Source organism: Hemiscyllium ocellatum, chromosome 34 (genome assembly GCF_020745735.1).
Source record: "Hemiscyllium ocellatum isolate sHemOce1 chromosome 34, sHemOce1.pat.X.cur, whole genome shotgun sequence".
Taxonomy (NCBI): Eukaryota; Metazoa; Chordata; class Chondrichthyes; order Orectolobiformes; family Hemiscylliidae; genus Hemiscyllium; species Hemiscyllium ocellatum.
Window position 1 is genome coordinate 40,537,108 of NC_083434.1, and position 17,179 is coordinate 40,554,286.

General features: G+C 43.4%; 1 protein-coding gene across 1 annotated transcript in view; it reads right to left on the reverse strand.

Moving 5' to 3' along the window:
• nek11 (NIMA-related kinase 11) overlaps positions 1-17,179 on the reverse strand; it is a 292,196-nt gene that overhangs the window by 187,727 nt on the left and 87,290 nt on the right. The window contains exon 3 of the mRNA XM_060850033.1: positions 3,069-3,187. Coding sequence (XP_060706016.1) covers positions 3,069-3,187 — 119 coding nt within the window. The remainder of the gene's footprint in view (positions 1-3,068; positions 3,188-17,179) is intronic.

Genomic DNA, 17,179 nt, shown 5'->3' on the forward strand with positions numbered 1-17,179 from the left:
GCATTAGTAATGACAAAATACAGAATTACACAGAAAATATAGTTGTTCTTTATGTTCTAAATTCTTTGAAAATGGAGAGCGAGTCATAATAATCATGACAGATCTACCTATACCCTGGAATGTCTTATTTTCTGATTTCTTTCAGCCAAGAACTTATTGAATATTAGAATTGCAATGAGGAGCTGAATGGCTTACTCCTGTTCCTATGCTCCCTGATCCAGCAAAGAGGGTTTGGACAAATAAATAAGCGTCAGCCATGTGTCAGTACTTGAGTCAGGAGATTGTGAGTTCAAGCCCTCCTGGCAGCATGGTGGCTCAGTGGTTAGCACTATTACCTCACAGTACCAGGGTCCCAGGTTCAATTCCAGCCTCAGGCAATTGTGTGTGTGGAGCTTGCATATTCTCCCTGTGTCTGTGTGGGTTTCCTCCCACATCCAAAGATGTATGGGTCAGGTGAATTAGACAATAGGTGCAGGAGTAAGCCATTCTGCCCTTCGAGCCAGCACGACCATTCATTATGATCATCCTCAATCAGTATCCTGTTCCTGCCTTATCCCCACAACCCTTGATTCCACTATCCTTAACAGCTCTATCCAACTCTTTCTTGAAAGTATCTAGAGACTTGGCCTCCACAGCCTTCTGGTGCAGAGCATTCCATTAACCCACCACCTTCTGGGTGAAGATGTTTCTCCTCAACTCTGTTCTAAGTGGCCTACTCCTTATTTTTAAGCTGTGTCCTCGGATTCGGCACTCAACCATCAGCGGAAACATGTTTCCTGCCTCCAGAGTGTCCAATCCTTTCATAATCTTATACGTCTCAATCAGATCCCCTCTCAGTCTTCTAAACCCAAGGGTATACAAGCCCAGTCACTCCAATCTTTCAGCATAAGATAGTCCCTCCATTCCGGGAATTGACCTCGTGAACCTACATTGTGCTCCCTCAATAGCCAGAATGTCTTTCCTCAAATTTGGAAACCAAAACTGCGCACAATATTCCAGGTGCGGTCTCACCAGGGCCCTGTACAGCTGCAGAAGGACCTCTTTGCTTCTATACTCAATTCCTCTTGTTATGAAGACCAGCATGATATTAGATTTCTTCACTGCCTGCTGTACCTGCATGCTTCCTTTCATTGACTGATGTACAAGAACACCTAGATCTCGTTGTACTGCCCCATTACCTAACTTGACTCTATTTAGGTAGTAATCTGCCTTCCTGTTCTTGCCACCAAACTGGATAACCACACACTTACCCACATTAAACTGCATCTGCCATGCATCCGTCCACTCACCTACCCAGAACAGGTCACCATCCTCCTCACATTTCACACTGCCACCCAGCTTTGAGTCATCAGCAAATTTGCTAATATTACTTTTAATACCTTCATCTATATCATTAATGTACATTGTAAAAAGCTGCGGTCTCAGCACAGATCACTGCGGCACACCACTAGTGTGCCTGCCATTCCAAAAGGGAGCCATTTATCACTACTCTTTGTTTCCTGTCAGCCAACCAATTTTTCAATCCATGTCAGTATTTTGCCCTTAATACCATGTGCCCTAATTTTGCTCACTAACCTCCTATGTGGGACTTTATCAAAGGCTTTCTGAAAGTCCAGGTACACTACATCCACTGGATCTCCCTTGTCCATCTTCAGACACATTCTCAAAATTCCAGAAGATTAGTCAAGCATGATTTCCCCTTCATAAATCCACGCTGACTCTGACCTGTCCTATTATTGCTGTCGTAATTTCATCCTTTATAATTGACTCCAGCATTTTTCCCACCACTGAGGTCAGACTAACTGGTCTATAATTCTCTGTTTTCCCTCTCCTTCCTTTCTTAAAAAGTGGGACAACATTAGCCACCCTCCAATCCGCAGGAACTGATCCTGAATTGGTCAAGCTAAATTGCCCATCGTGTTAGGTACATTAGTCAGAGGGAAATGAGTCTGGGTGGGTTACTCTGAGGGTCGGTGTGGACTGGTTGGGCTGAGGGCCTGTTTCCACACAGTAGGGAATCTAATTGCCTAGAGTCCTGGATTCAAATATTGAGGCGGACCCTGAAGTCCTCACTTTTGCCTACTTCGGAACACCACAAAGAGAGTGCTGCGCTGTTGCAATCATTGCTTTTCAGGCCAGTTGTTAAACTGAGACCCCATCAACTGGTAGATGCACCAACATTGTGGTACCATTTCAAGAAAAACTGGGAATGTTCTCCCTGGTGTCCCGGCCTCTTTCTATCCTTCAATCAACATCACAAAAAAACAGGTAACCCGGTCATTATCACATTGTTTTTTATGTGGGAGCTTGCTGTGTGCAAAATGGTTGCTATGGTTCCTAAATTGCAGCAGAGATTACATTTCCAAAATACCAAAGGTGTTTTTTATATAAATACAAGATTTTTTCTTTGATTGACCTAGATATCATCAAAAACTGAGCAAGGGTCAGACAACTGAGTAAATAGATAAACAAATTCTACTGGAGAACTAACAACATAGCTCTTAGGTCCCATTCTACAAGCAGACAACACATTTATCTCTCATATGTTATAGTGATGGCCCTGTTAATCTCTTTAAAATAAATGGTCACACATTTCTGCTAACGAACATGTGTTGAAGAAAACCATGCCAGGTATTCACAGCATGATTTCAGGGCCCTGAGTAGTTATCTAATTGCCTAAACCTGAAATGAGGATTTTGACAGATCAAATCTAACAAATTTTAATTCTGATTTGGAGATGCCAGTGTTGGACTGGAGTGTACAAAGTTAAAAAAAACACACAACACCGGGTTATAGTCCAGCAGATTTAATTGGAAGCACACTAGCTTTCCGAGTGACGCTCCTTCATTACCTGATAAAGGAGCGTCGCTCCGAAAGCTAGTGTGCTTCCAATCAAACCTGTTGGACTATAATCTGGTGTTGTGTGATTTTTAAAATTTTAATTCTGTACACATGGCTGAAAGGCACACTTTCTGAAATGGCTGTCCCTAAAAGGCAACACTGAATGAAAAATGACAGCGTTAATGGCTGCAAAATTGCTTCAGATGAAAAACAAATAGAGATGATACCTTTCATGCATGTACTGGGCTCCCAGCAGTAACTGAATGAACCACTCGATGACCTGGTTTTCAGTGAAGGTCCAGTCCCTTTGTCTATACTCGTCAATTCTACATTGCAGGTCTCCACCCTGAGAATATTTGAAACAAGAACAGAACCAGAAATTCAACTTGCACATTCACTAAATCCTGCCCTGGGAGCAAAGTCACGCTGGAAATCAGAAAATACTGGAAACACTCAGCAGGTCAGGCAGCATCTATGGTGAGAGAAACAGAGTACACATTTCAGATCAGATTGAACAGACCCCTTGTTCGGTTAATGAAACCAATGATTTTATACACTTAACAGGAACATGAATGCTTAGCATCAGAAACATAGAATCATAGAAAATAGGAGAGGAGTAGGCCATTCAGCCCTTTGAGCCAGGCTCCAACATTCAATATGATCATGGCTGATCATCCATGTCAGTCCCTTTTTTCCTATTTTCACCCAAGACCTTTGATTCCTTTAGCTCGAAGAACTACATCTAACTCGGTTTTGAAAATGTTCGATGGTTCGGCCTCAAGTACTTTCTGTGGCAGAATATTCCACAGGCTCACCACCCTCTGGGTGAAGACATTTCTCCTCATCTCAGTCTTAAATGGCCTACCCCATATCTTGAGACTGTGACCCCTTGGCCTGAGACTCCCAACTGGAACATTCTTCCTGCATTTACCTTCTCTAGTTCCGTCTAGGTTTCTATGGGATTCATCTTTCTAAATCCCAATGAATATAGTCCTAACTGATCTGGTCTCTCTTCATATATCAGCCCTATCATCCCAGGAATCTGGAAACCCTTCTTCAAACTCCCTCAGTATCCTTCCTCAGATGAGGTGAGCAAAACTGCACACAGTACTTCATGTGTGGGCATTCCTAGGTCCTGTACAATTGCAGCAAGAAATCCCTGTTCCTGTACTTGAATACTCTCACTATGAAGGTGAACATAACATTTACATTTGAAATAACGGCACTGAGGCTGCTATCAAGTCAATTTTTGTTTACTTGTGCACAGTAATAATGGCTGTAGCCAGCCAGCTCAGGGTCAGTCCCCTAAACTGAGGGGATTCTAAATCCCCTGGTTATAATTTCTTTATTTTATCAAATGGTACAAAATACAAACGAACAGCTAACAATGAACAATGAGCAACAGTTTATAAGAAACAGCAATTTAGAGGGAAAAGGAGCAGCAAAGTCAACCCCAAACCCCACCATACAACCTTCAAATCCCACCGTATCTTATCAAGAAGGAAAGGGCAGACGCACACACATGCAAAGCAGATCCCCGTTTGTTTTATTTTATTAAACAATACAGTTTACAAAACAATTAACATTAACAGCCTGTATACAGAGAACCAGCAATTTATAAGGGAGAGGAGCAGCAAAGCCAGGTCCTAAACCCCACCGTTCAACCAGTCCCCAGTGAGATCAGGACAAACCTTCAACTCCCACTTTCAGTCATCAAAAAGCACCCAACATTTATGAATACATAGAAGAAAATCCAATTAGATTTTTAAAAGGTGCATAGAATATAGACCCCCCCCAGCAACCCACCCATTCCTTCCACCTTTCGGCCACTCTAAGGCAGCCTGCCCCTATACCCCTCCCAGCTCTTGTTGCCCCTTCCGGCTCTCAGTCTGCCCTGACACACCTATCAACCGACTACTGGACAGCCCGTTCTGCTTCCTAAACCCTCCAGGTTGACAGCGCTCAGAATGACCTACCCACCATCTGGCTCTTGGGGCGAGTAGCATCGGGGTGGCCTACCCACCCTCCAGCTTTTGGGGCAGCCTACCCACCTTCTGGTGCACTGGACGGCCTACCCACCCTCAGGCTGTCACCCGTGACAGCTTTCGGGATAAGCTATGAGTCTTCCAGCTCACAGCAAGGCCTGCCAGACCTAAGGACACACAAGACAGTGCAGGTGATAACCCAACAAATAACAAGACAGAATCAATTATCAACAAACAGAGTCCTTTCTGTACACAGAGTCCATTAGCATAAATAGCTCTCTTCAAAATGCAGAGTCCATTCCTAGGAGCAGAGTCCACTCCAATATGTAGAATGCATTGTCAGAGTCCACCCCCGAATGCAGAGTCCACTCCTGAAGGCAACAAATTCACACCCCAAAGCACACACCCAGGTGTTCAGTCTCCATAGAGGCCTGGTTTATCCACAGAGAACCAGCCCCATTCACAGGAACACAATACATCGTGAAGGTGCAGTTAACTCACAGGAGTTGGTTTGGTCCACTCGCGAAGGCAGAGTCCACTCCCAAAGGCAACATCCACTCCCGAACTCCTGGATGCAGCAAATGCTCACCTCCCAGCGCACACACAGATGTTCAGTCTTTACAGAGGCCTAGTCCACCAGCAAGGGCCAGGCCTACCCACCGGAAAGCTAAGCCCTGCCACAATCAGCATAGTCTTTTCTCTTTTACTTTGAGAAAAAGGCTAACGCACAGGCTGTAGCCAACCAGTTCCCTAATGAGGGCTGAATTACACCTGAAACATATTGACTGGGTAGATCAGGCAGTTTAGAAATCAGTCCACATTAGTACCAGTTAACAAAACTAGCTTTGTAAACCAACCAGTTTAGGAATCAGATTCTGCCAACAAATGAAGCAGAAACCAACAGCAGCAGTTACACACAGACTGTGGCCCAGCCTGCACAGAGTCAGTCCCCTAAACTGAGGAGACTCTAAATCTCCTGGTTATATTTCTTTTATTAAATTTTGAGATGATTCGTAGCTCAGGTTGAGCTTCTGGATGTAGGTTTGCTCGCAGACCTGGAAGGTTCATTTTCAGACATTTCATCACCATACAGGGAACATCTTCAGTGAGCCTCTGGATGAAGCACTATTGATGATTCCTGCTTTCTATTCATATTTTTGGTTTTCTTTGGGTTGGTGATGTCACTTCCTATGGTGATGTCATTTCCTGTTCTTTTTCTCAGGGGGTGGTAAATGTGATCCAAGTCAATGTGTTTGTCGATAGATTTCCGGTTGGAATGCCATGCTTCTAGGAATTCTTGTGCGTGTCTCTGTTTGGCTTGTCCTAGGATGGATGTGTTGTCCCAGTCAAAGTGGTGTCCTTCCTTATCTGTATGTCAGGACAATAGTGAGAGAGGGTCATGTCGTTTTGTGGCTAGTTGATGTTCATGTTTCCTGGGGTGGCTAGTTTTCTGTCTGTTTGTCCAATGTAGTGTTTGTTACAGTTCTTGCACAGTATTTTGTAAATGACATTCGTTTTGCTTGTTGTCTGTATAGGGTCTTTCAAGCTCGTTAGCTGCTGTTTTAGAGTCATAGAGAAATACAGCACGGAAACAGACCTTTCGGTTCAACCCGTCCATGCCGACCAGATATCCCAATCCAATCTAGTCCCACCTGTCAGCACCCAGCCCATATCCCTCCAAACCCTTCCTATTCATATACCCATCCAAATGCCTTTTAATGTTGCAACTGTACCAGCCTCCACCACTTCCTCTGGCAGCTCATTCCATACACATACCACCCTCTGTGTGAAAAGGTTGCCCCTTAGTTCTCTTTTATATCTTTCCCCTCTCACCTAAACCTATGCCCTCTCATTATGGACTCCCCCACCCCAAAAAAAAGACTTTCTTTATTTATCCTATCCATGCCCCTCATGATTTTGTAAACCTCTATAAAGTCACCCCTCAGCCTTCAGCGCTCCGGGAAAAACAGCCCCAGCCTGTTCAGCCTCTCCCTGTAGCTCAAATCTTCCAACCCTGGTAACATCCTTGTAAAACATTTCTGAGCCCTTTCAAGTTTCACAACACCTTTCCGATAGGAAAGAGACCAGAATTGCACGCAATATTCCAACAGTGGCCTAACCAATGTCCTGCACAGCCGCAACATGACCTCCCAACTCCTTAAAAAATAGTCAACAAGATCCACCTGGTTCCAATCTGTGCAACCTCCTTCACCAAATGCTGCACCTGCAATGCTTACACTGAGTGACTGATGTACAAGGACACCCAGGTCTCATTGCAACTCCCCTCTCTCAATCTACCACCATTCAGATAATATTCTGCATTCCTGATTTTGCTACCAAAGTGGACAACCTCACAGTTATCCACATGATACTTCATCTGCCATACCTTTGCCCAGTCACTCCATTTGTCCAAATCACACTGAAGCATCCTCCCCACGATTCACTCTCTCATCCAGCTTTGGGTGATCTGCAATCTTAGATTTATTACATGTAATTCCTTCATCTAAATCATTAACATACATTGTGAATATATGTCCAAGCACCCACCCCTGTGGGTGACCCCTGCAGGTCACCAGCTGCCAATCTGAAAATGACCCATTTATTCCTATTCTAAAGAATGAATGTTCAGATTATACTGCGTAAAGGTAGCTTTTCATTGCTATTTTAATGTATGGAATATATTTTACTTTTAAATTATAACTGGTCTTTAAATGCAAAACTTCTCACAGTGAAGTTTTGAGAAAATGTTGGATTAATTATGGGAAAAACATTCCAAAAGACTCTCATAATAACAATCATGGAGTAGTATGTTTAATAGAGATCAAACTGCTGTTATTTTGCTATATTTTCATACTAAATATATTTGGCAGTGAGGTGTCCGCTGGTGTCTATCTTGCATTCTCCCCATCTGTTTCCCCATCTGTCTGCTAATTCACCTCCCTACGAAGCTGACCTTATTGCTGGACAGTGAAATTGTGCCGAACACAAGAGAGAACCTCTCTGGAATAAGTTGCCAAGAATTTCCTGGGTTTAAGAATATAAGAAGTAGGCCATTCGGTCCAAGCTTGCCCAGCCATTCAACAAGATAGTTGTCTGATCTTCTCCAGGCCTCAGCTCTTCTTTAGTCCAGCTTAACATATCTACCTCCCTTTTAAGTACGTTCAAGAACCAGTGGTCACTGTACCTTAATGTTTGTTTAATAAAGTCAGATGTCACATGACAAGGGGTTTATTTAAAATCACAAGCTTTCAGAGCACTGCTCCTTTGTCAAGTGAAGTAGAGGGATGCACACAGGCATAGAATATATACGCAGAGGGATAATGGCAAGATAATTCCAGGTAATTAAGAGTGTCAACAGATAAGTACAAATGGTGTGAGTAGTGTGTCAACAGGCCAAATAACAAGAAGGAATAACCAATTAACCCATTAAGAAAGACAGAGAGTTAGTTACAAATAACCCAAAGTAAGGTGGTGCTAGAGACAAACCAATTGGCTGGAATAACATGAGTAGGTATCAGAGTCTCATGACAAAGGTATAACCAAAGTAGCAAGTAATCAAAAACTGTACAAACTAATTAAAGTAGAGAGATAATCACAAGTAATCAAGATAATGGTGTCAAAACAGAATAGTAAGGAAGATTTCACAAACGCAGGACGGTGTGATGGGGTTACATGGAGTGGAACATGAACCCAGGATCACAGCTGAGACTGTTTAATAAGCCTGTTAACATCGTGATGATCCCTCCTTATGACAAAATCTCATGTGCTAAGTCTTTGTGAATCCCAAATTCAATTAGAAAACTTTATTCCCCAAGAAGCATTGGCTCTTCATGAATGTCTAAAGGATTTCATATAATATCAGATACATCATACACCTATCACAGTAAAAGCTCAGTGTGCAAAGCAAACAGCTAAATTTAGTAGATGGATTTGCAGTTAAAATGGAAACTTCATAACCCTACTCAATACTGACATTGAAGTCACTTGAGGATGTCAGTTTGGATGATGGAGTTGAAAGTATTGCAATGCTTTTATGACTTCCACCAACCAGAATGTTCACATCCATTTGCAAAATACTCCAGACGCTGGAGAGCTAAAGTACAAACGGAAAGTTCTGGAGGAACTCACTAGGTCTGACAGCATCTGTGGTAAGAGAAACACAGATAAAGTTCCAAGTCTGGTATGACTCTTCTTCAGAACTAAAGAGAGAGGTGGAAAAGAGTTCTGAGAAAGAGTCACTCAACCCAAAACGTTAATTCGGATTTCTCTCCACGTTACTGCTGGACCTGCTAAGATTTTTCCAGCGGTTTCTGTTTTTGTAGGTGGAAAAGTGAGTTTGATTCTGTGGGTGGGCAGTAGCAGACAGAACATAAGAGAAAGTTAAGGGAAGATTAAAGACTGAGGAACATTAGACCCCTCAGATATTACATAATAAAAGGCAAAGGGAGTGAAATGGCTGTGAAGAAAAGAGATTAGGTCCAGCGTAGGTGTTAATAGTAAATGTTAATGGTAGAATAAGCGTCCATTAAAAACAACAGGACTCCTGTTCAAGAAACAAATGGTTGTGGAATGGACAGGCATTAATTGGGAATCTCCAGGCAATTCAAAGGAAAAGCAACAATGTGCTGATTACTTACAGGAGACAAAACAAGCTTAATATGGAAGATTTCCAAGTTAACATTCAAGATATTTCATTCAGAGTATTGAGGAAGTCTGAATTGCTTTTTTTCCCCCTCTATTTGGGACATTTGAGGGAGATTTTACAGATATCTGCTACTGGCCCTGATGATCATTTGATGAAATGCATGCAATATTTACTATTTGGAATGGTGGTGCAGGGGGAGAAGTATGGATTGACAGCAAAGAATAAGTCACTATTTACCGAGAACCACGTTTAGGTGGGGCAGGATGGATGATTCAGCAAAACTGAATATAACAATCTGAGGGACTGCCTCAGGAAAAGCTGCCTGATACAAAAAGTGCTTCCTGTTCCCTGCCACTGCAACACCCCAACCTGTTCCCTGGCCAACATCTCTGTCTCAGGGCTTGCTGCAGTGCTCTAGTGAAGCTCAGGACAAGTTAGAGGAACGGCATTTCACTTTCTGCATGAGGACCCTGAAGCCTTCAGGATTCAATATCGAGTGCAATAATTTTATATTTTGAACACATTCTTCTTTGTCATTTACTCAGCCCCCATACTCCGAGCCCTGTCATGACATGGACTCTGTTCAGCACAGCCAACCCATTTCCACCTGTTCATTGACTTCATTATCAGCTTTTTCCCTGGCTTACTGGCATTATTCCCTTGTCTGCTTATCTTTGTGGCAGCTCAGTGATTCAGTGGTTAGCACTGCTGCCTCACAGCACCAGGAATCCAGGTTCAATTCCCCCCTCAGATGACTGGTGGTGTGGAATTTGCACGTTCTTCTGGGTGTTTCAGTTTCCTTCCACAATCTAAAGTTGTGCAGGTTGGGGTGAATTGGGCCATGCTAAATTGTCAGGGCTGTGCAGGTAAGGGAGATTAGCCATGGGTAAGGCAGGATTACAAGGGTAGGGTGGGTCTGGGTGGGATGCTCTTCAGAAGGTTAGTGTGGACTCAATGGGCCAAATCACCTGTCTCCCCACTTTAGGGATTTCACGATTCTGACTCTTGTTGATCTTTCTCTGGGTTCCATCTCGCCTATGTATGGAATCTAATCTAATCTAATCAGCTCATTCCTTACCCATCCCCATCTTTACACCATCCCTGTCATCAGCACAAATACACCACAAATACACTCTGAAGGGTCACTAGAGTCGAAATGTTAACTCTGCTTTCTCTCCACAGCTGCTGCCAGATCTGCTGAGTTTCTCCAGAAATTTCTGTTTTTGTTTCAGATTTCTAGCTCCTACAGTTCTTTGTTTTATTCCATAAAATGAGGAAAATTTGGTTTGGCTACTCCACACAGTCACGGTCAAAAATCTTAGGAGAAGTTTTACGAATCTTGGCCTGATAACTGGGTGACACTATGTCGAGGAGAATGTGAGGACTGCAGATGCTGGAGATCGGAGCTGAAAATATGCTGCTGGAAAAGTTTTTTTTCCCCGATATGGCTAGGAAGAACTGTTCGTTTAGTGTATGGATTCTGTTTCCTGAAGAAGAGCTCATGCCCGAAACATCGATTCTCCTGCTCCTTGGATGCTGCCTGACCTGCTGCGTTTTTCCAGCAACACATTTTCAGCTCTGACACTATATCAATCAGAACCAAATAGTAATGGGGTTAGATGCCCGAGAGCAAAGTACCATGGATGCTGGAAATCTGAAATGAAAATTGAAAATGCTGGATAACCTTGGGAGAGTCTGTGCAGAAAGTTACAGAATTAATGTTTCAGTAAAGGGGCTTTTCTTCAAAATGGTTTGTGAGAAGGCAGACAGTCCAAGGATCTATTAAATACAAACATAAGGCTTCGGGCAAGAGATGCAAGGGATATGTGAGGAAGAACTTTTTTAACAGACGTAGTGTTAATTAGTAAGCCAAGTATAACTGGTAAATTTTATCTCAATGCAACAAACTAGTTCTGCTTATCCAACACACAGCAAAGCAGAGCTCCAGTATGACCAGTACATCGCCAAGCCTGTGTGGTTTTTACTGGTTTTTCCTCGGTTTGCTTACGAGGGTAGTGAAAAATTAAGACAAATCACTTCAGAAGCAAATTGGATGGGCAGTGCGGGAAGTAAACTTGCAGGGCCGCAGAGATACAGCGGAAAAAATAGGACTGATCGGATTGTTCTATGGAGAGCTGGCATTGGCTTGGTAGATTGTAGGGGCTCCATCTGTTACACTGTCAGTTCCTGTAGAGTAATGGAATGGGGAGAGGCACACATATTCCCAATCTACACCAAAGGTCACCCTGTGCTTTCTCTTTCCATTCTGGAAACCCAAGCCTGACCCCTTTCCCCCTTCCTGATGATGGGCTTATGCCCAAAACATTAACTCTCCTGCTCCTCAGATGCTGCCTGGCCTGCTGAGCTTTTCCAGAGCCACCCTTTTCGATTCTGACTCTCCAGCATCTGCAGACTTCCCCTTCCTCCCTCACCCTCTTCATCAAGGTGCTTCAGCCCTAAAGTATTGAGGATCCAGAGGCTAAAGCACCATAACCATCCAGCCGGGACTACAAATCCATCAGCCAGCTGTCATCGGCTGGCAATTAGAATTCTTTCTGTTCTCTGTGGCTATCGAATTGAAGAAGGTACCTAAGTAATTGAATATATCTGAGGATGCTGCAAGATGCACTGCAGCCTGAACTCCACAAAGAAGCAGGGAACCTAGACAGGGGGCAATTTGAAAGCCTGTGGAAACATACTTTGAATCGTGAATTAATGTTACTTATGAACAGTGTATGTCCCACATCAACGAACAGTGATGCAATGGTAATGCCAAACCTGCTGCATCCTGTCAGTTCTGACATCTAAAGGTTGATCTCATCAGAAATAGGTGTAAGGCATCCTGTTGTGAGAGCACATCTGCTGAGAGAGGAGAAAGTTACTCGCAAGGAAGTTATCAACTTGTGCAGTTGCTCAGAGGTTGTTCAGCTAGAGAGACATTTCAGGCCAAATGAGAAACGCATTTTAGAAAACTGAAAAGCATGTTTGCAGAAGAGCCCACAGAGAGATCATGGGAAGAGGACAGAATGTAAATATTGTGGAGATCACCACCCAAAAGAAAAAAAAAGTATGACCAACCTGAGGAAAGGAGGTTTCTAACTGCTAAGAACTGAATCACATTGTACTCAAATGTTTAGCTAGAAAGAAGAATGTAAACCAATACAGATGGGCGGTGGAGCTAATGATTCTGATAAATGACACTACTTTAAACAACAGGTGGGCAGCATCAAGTGTAAAGATGATAAATGGTTTTCATCTGTTAGAATGATGATTGCAGAAGCAGAGCATCAGATGAATGTGAAGTGTCAGATAGACACTGGTGTTTTGTGTTACATCATGAGCTTCATAGACTTGTGCGAAGTAGCTTGAGATGGTGACTCAAAACTGAAGCCCTCCAAGAAAATGTTGAGGCTCTATGATGCAATGATATTCATACCAAAAGGATAAATGAAGTGGTTAATTAAAAGGGAAGAATTAAGACCTGGAGTTCCAGAGAGCAGATGTGAAGCAAAGTTCCCTCAACGCAGCTGAGCATGTCTAAAGCTCAAATGGCTTAGATTAAATTACTTACAATGTGGAAACAGGCCCTTCGGCCAACAAGTCCACATCAACCCTCCGAGGAGCAACCCAATCCCCTACATTTACCCCGTCACCTAACACTAAGGGCAATTTAGCATGGCCAATCCACCGAACCTGCACATTTTTGGACCGTGGGAGAAAACTTGAGCATCTGGAGGAAACCCACGCAGACACAACTGCCTCACCTTTACCATAGCCATGGAGAGAGATAGGAACAGACAGTATGGAAAGGTATTTAATTTAGGAAGGGAGAATTATACTGCTAATGGACAGGAGCTGTGGAGTGTAAATTGGGAACAATTGTTTTACAGGAAAAGCACAACCGAATTGTGGAGGCTGTTTGAGGAGCACTTGTTGCGAGTGTTGTATAACTTTGTCCCACTGAGACAGGCAAGGAATGGTAAGGTGACAGAGCCTTGGATGACAAGAGAAGAGGAGTTGCTCATTAAGAGGAAGAAGGAAACTTGCTTAATGTTTGAGGAAGCGAGGATCTGGCTCAAGTTTAGAGGATTATAGAGTAGCTAGGAAAGAACTCAAAAATGGATGAAGGAGAGCTGGGGGAGGAGGAGCACGAAAAGCCTTGTCGGGAAGAATTAGGGAAAACCCACAGGCATCCTACATTTACTTGAAATACCTCAAAAAAGGAGTTGCTGTTACAGCCAGAATTTTTTCCCATACTCCATCTTGGATTACATCTCTATGACTTATGTGAGGAATAAGGGAATGAACAAACAGAGAGTAGGGCCAATCAGGGAAAGTGGAGGGAACTTGTGCCTGGATCCGAAGAGGTAGGGTTGCCTCTAAATGAGTTTTTTGCTTCAGTATTCACTAAAGAAAGGGACCTTGTTGATAGTGAGAACATTGTGGACCAGGAAAATAGGCTTGAACAGATTGATATTGAGAAAGTGGATGTTCTGGAAAGTCTGAGAAGCATCAAGGTAGATAAAAACCCAGGGCCGGACCAGATACAGTCAAGGTTACTCCAGGAAGCGACAAATAAGAGTGCTGATCTTTGCATCTTCACTCTCCAAGGATGTAGTACCGAATGATTGGAGAGACAAATGTTGTGACTATTTGGAAAAACATAGTTTGATTAAAGATAGTCAGCACGGCTTTGTGAGGGGCAGGTCATGCCTCACTAGCCTTATTGAGTACTTTGAGAATGTGACAAGACAAGTTGACAAAGATCGAGCAGTGGTCATGGTGTATATGGATTTCAGTAAAGCATTTACTAAGGTTCCCCATAGTAGGCTCATTCAGAAAGTTAAGAGATATGGGATACAGGGAAATTTGGCTGTCTGGATACAGAATTGGCTGGCCGAAAGAAGAAAGCGAGTGGTAGCAGATGGAGAGTATTCCGCCTGGAGGTTGGTGACCAGTGGTGTCCCACAGGGATCGGTTCTTGGGCTGCTGCTCTTTGTAGTGTTTATAAATGACTTGGATGAAGTGGAAGGGTGGGCTAGTAAGTTTCCTGAAATCACAAAGGTTGATGGTTTTGTACATAGTGTCAAGGGCTGTTCCAGGTTACAACAAGACATTGACAGGATGCAGAGCTGGGCTGAGAAGTGCAGATGGAATTCAACCTGGGATAAGTGTGAAGTGATTCATTTTGGAAGGTCAAATTTGAATGTTGAATACAGGGTTAAAGGCAGGATTCTTGGCAGTGTGGAGGAACAGTGGGACGTTGGGGTCCATATACATAGATCCCTCAAAGTTGCACCCAAGTTGATAGGGTTGTTAAGAAGGCGTACAGTGTTTTGACTTTCATTAACAGGGGGATTGAGTTTAAGAGCTGTGAGGTTTTGCTGCAGCTCTATAAAACCCTGGTTAGGCCACATTTGGAATGTTGTGTTCAGTTCTGATCACCTCTATGGGAAGGATGTAGATGCTTTACAGAGGGTGCAGTAGAGATTTATCAGGATGCTGCCTGGACTGGAGGGCTTGTGTATAAGCGAGGTTGAGTGACCTTGGGCTTTTCACACTGGAGAAAGGAAGGAAGAGAGGTGACTTGATAGAGATGTACAAGGTAATGAGAGGCATTGATAAAGTAGATAGCCAGAGACTTGCCCCCCTTCCCCCCACCCCCCCCCCCCCCCCACACCCCCCGGCAGAAATGGCTGTCATGAGGGGTCATAATTTTAAGGTGATTGGAGGATGGTTTAGGGGAGATGTCAGAGGTAGGTACTTTATGCAGAGAGTGGTGGGTGCGTGGAATGCACTGCCAGTGGTGGTAGAATCAGAGCCATTGGGGACATTTAAGTGACTGCTGGACAAGCACATAGATGGCAGTAAATTGAGGGGTGTGGAGGTTAGGTTGGTCTTAGATTAAATAAATGCTGGGTACAAGATCATGGGCCGAAGGGCCTGTACTGTGCTGTACTGTTCTATGTTCTATGTTGTAATTCCGAACATCAAAAACTTCTGTGGGTCGTAGTTTGGCCTAACTTCACTCCTGTAGTGTTTTGGCTGTAAGCCCCGACTAGTGTCAGACTCTCCAGATGGTTTCTCACAATCCATCCTAAATGTTCCACCTTTATATCCTGAAAATTTTGACCAAATGTTTCTTGCGATGTGTTGTTATTTTACAGCCGACGATGATATACTCAGTACAGAAAGGTCTGAATGCCCTACATGAGTCACAGAAAGCAGGTGCAGCAAGTGATAGGGAGGCCAAATGAAATTTCGACATTCATTGCTAAAGGAATGGAACGTAAACACAGGGAAGTGTTGTAGCAACTGTGATTGGATAAGGGTCAGCCAGGTGGATCTCATAGAGTATGAGTTCCCTGATTGGGGCTGTTAACCTGGTCCAATCATTGAGTCCTGGCTGACAGATACAAATAGGAGGGGGTTTTTGATCACAAAGCATTGCCCTTCGATGTGAAGGGCAGTGCTTGTCACAGGCCACTCGGGTGTTTCCTTTCTTCCTGTTGGTGGAAATTAAATAAAGATTTGTGCACTTTGTGTCTCTCACTGTGTCTCACAACTGCACACACACACCATGGGTGCTGGGGAAAAATAAGCACTACCACAGTTAGGCAGTAGTGTGGGGGTTAATAATAAAAAAACAAGAACAGGAGTGTCCACTTTGTCATTAAAAAAAAGAAAAAAAAGAAGAAAAAAAAAAAAAAAAAACAAACAGGAGGGGTATGGGCGGGCTGCCTTAGAGTGGTTGCAAAGTGGGAGGGGCGAGGGCTTGCTGGGTCTGTATTGTCTGCACTTTATGTAACAGTATTGTTTAATGTACAAATGTTATTGATTTTTTTTATATATTTATGTGAAACTAAGATTTGAGGTTTGTCCTCTTGTCCCTGTAAACTGTTTGAATGGCAGGGTTTGGGACCTGGCTTTGCTGCTCCTCTCCCTTGTAAAATTGCTGTCTCTTGTATGCAGCTGGAAATGTAACTGTTTGTTGTAAACTGTTTTTGCAATTTGTTTAATAAAATATAACCAGGGGAAAAAAGAACAGGAGTGTCCGGGGTTCTGCTCACTCTCCGAGCTGGCTGTGAGTGAGCTGAGTCAGTGTCACATACTGTGCACATGCAAATAAACAGTGACTTGGTGACAGGATACCGGCCTTCATGGAGTTACCTCAGCAACTGTACAAGGCAATGGTGAGGGTGCATTGGAGTACTGCACACAGTTTGGTCCCTTTGCTTGAGGAAGAATGTAGTTACCTCACAGACAGTTCAGAGAGGGTCAACTAGATTAATTCTGGACATGGAAGGCCTGTCATTTGAGGAGGGACCAAGCAATTTTGGCCTGTATTTAGCCGGATGAGAGGAGATCTATTGAGGTGCACAAGATGCTAAAGGGGATTGATAAAGCAGGCGTAGAGATGATGTTTCTCCTTGGGGGGGGAGGAGGGGTGCAATCTAAAATGAAAGGTAATTACTTTAGGATAAGGGGTGATGGATTTAAAACAGACATGAGGAGAAATTACCTCTCACACAGAGTGGTGACTTCACTACCCCAGAATATGAGGGATGCTGAGGACACTGAGTAAATTTAAGAAGGTGGTAGACAGATTTTGAATTAGTAATGGGTTAAAGGCTTGTGGAAAATAGCCATGGTGAGATCCACAATGATCCTGTGAAATGGTGGAACAGGCTCAAGGGGCTGAATGGCC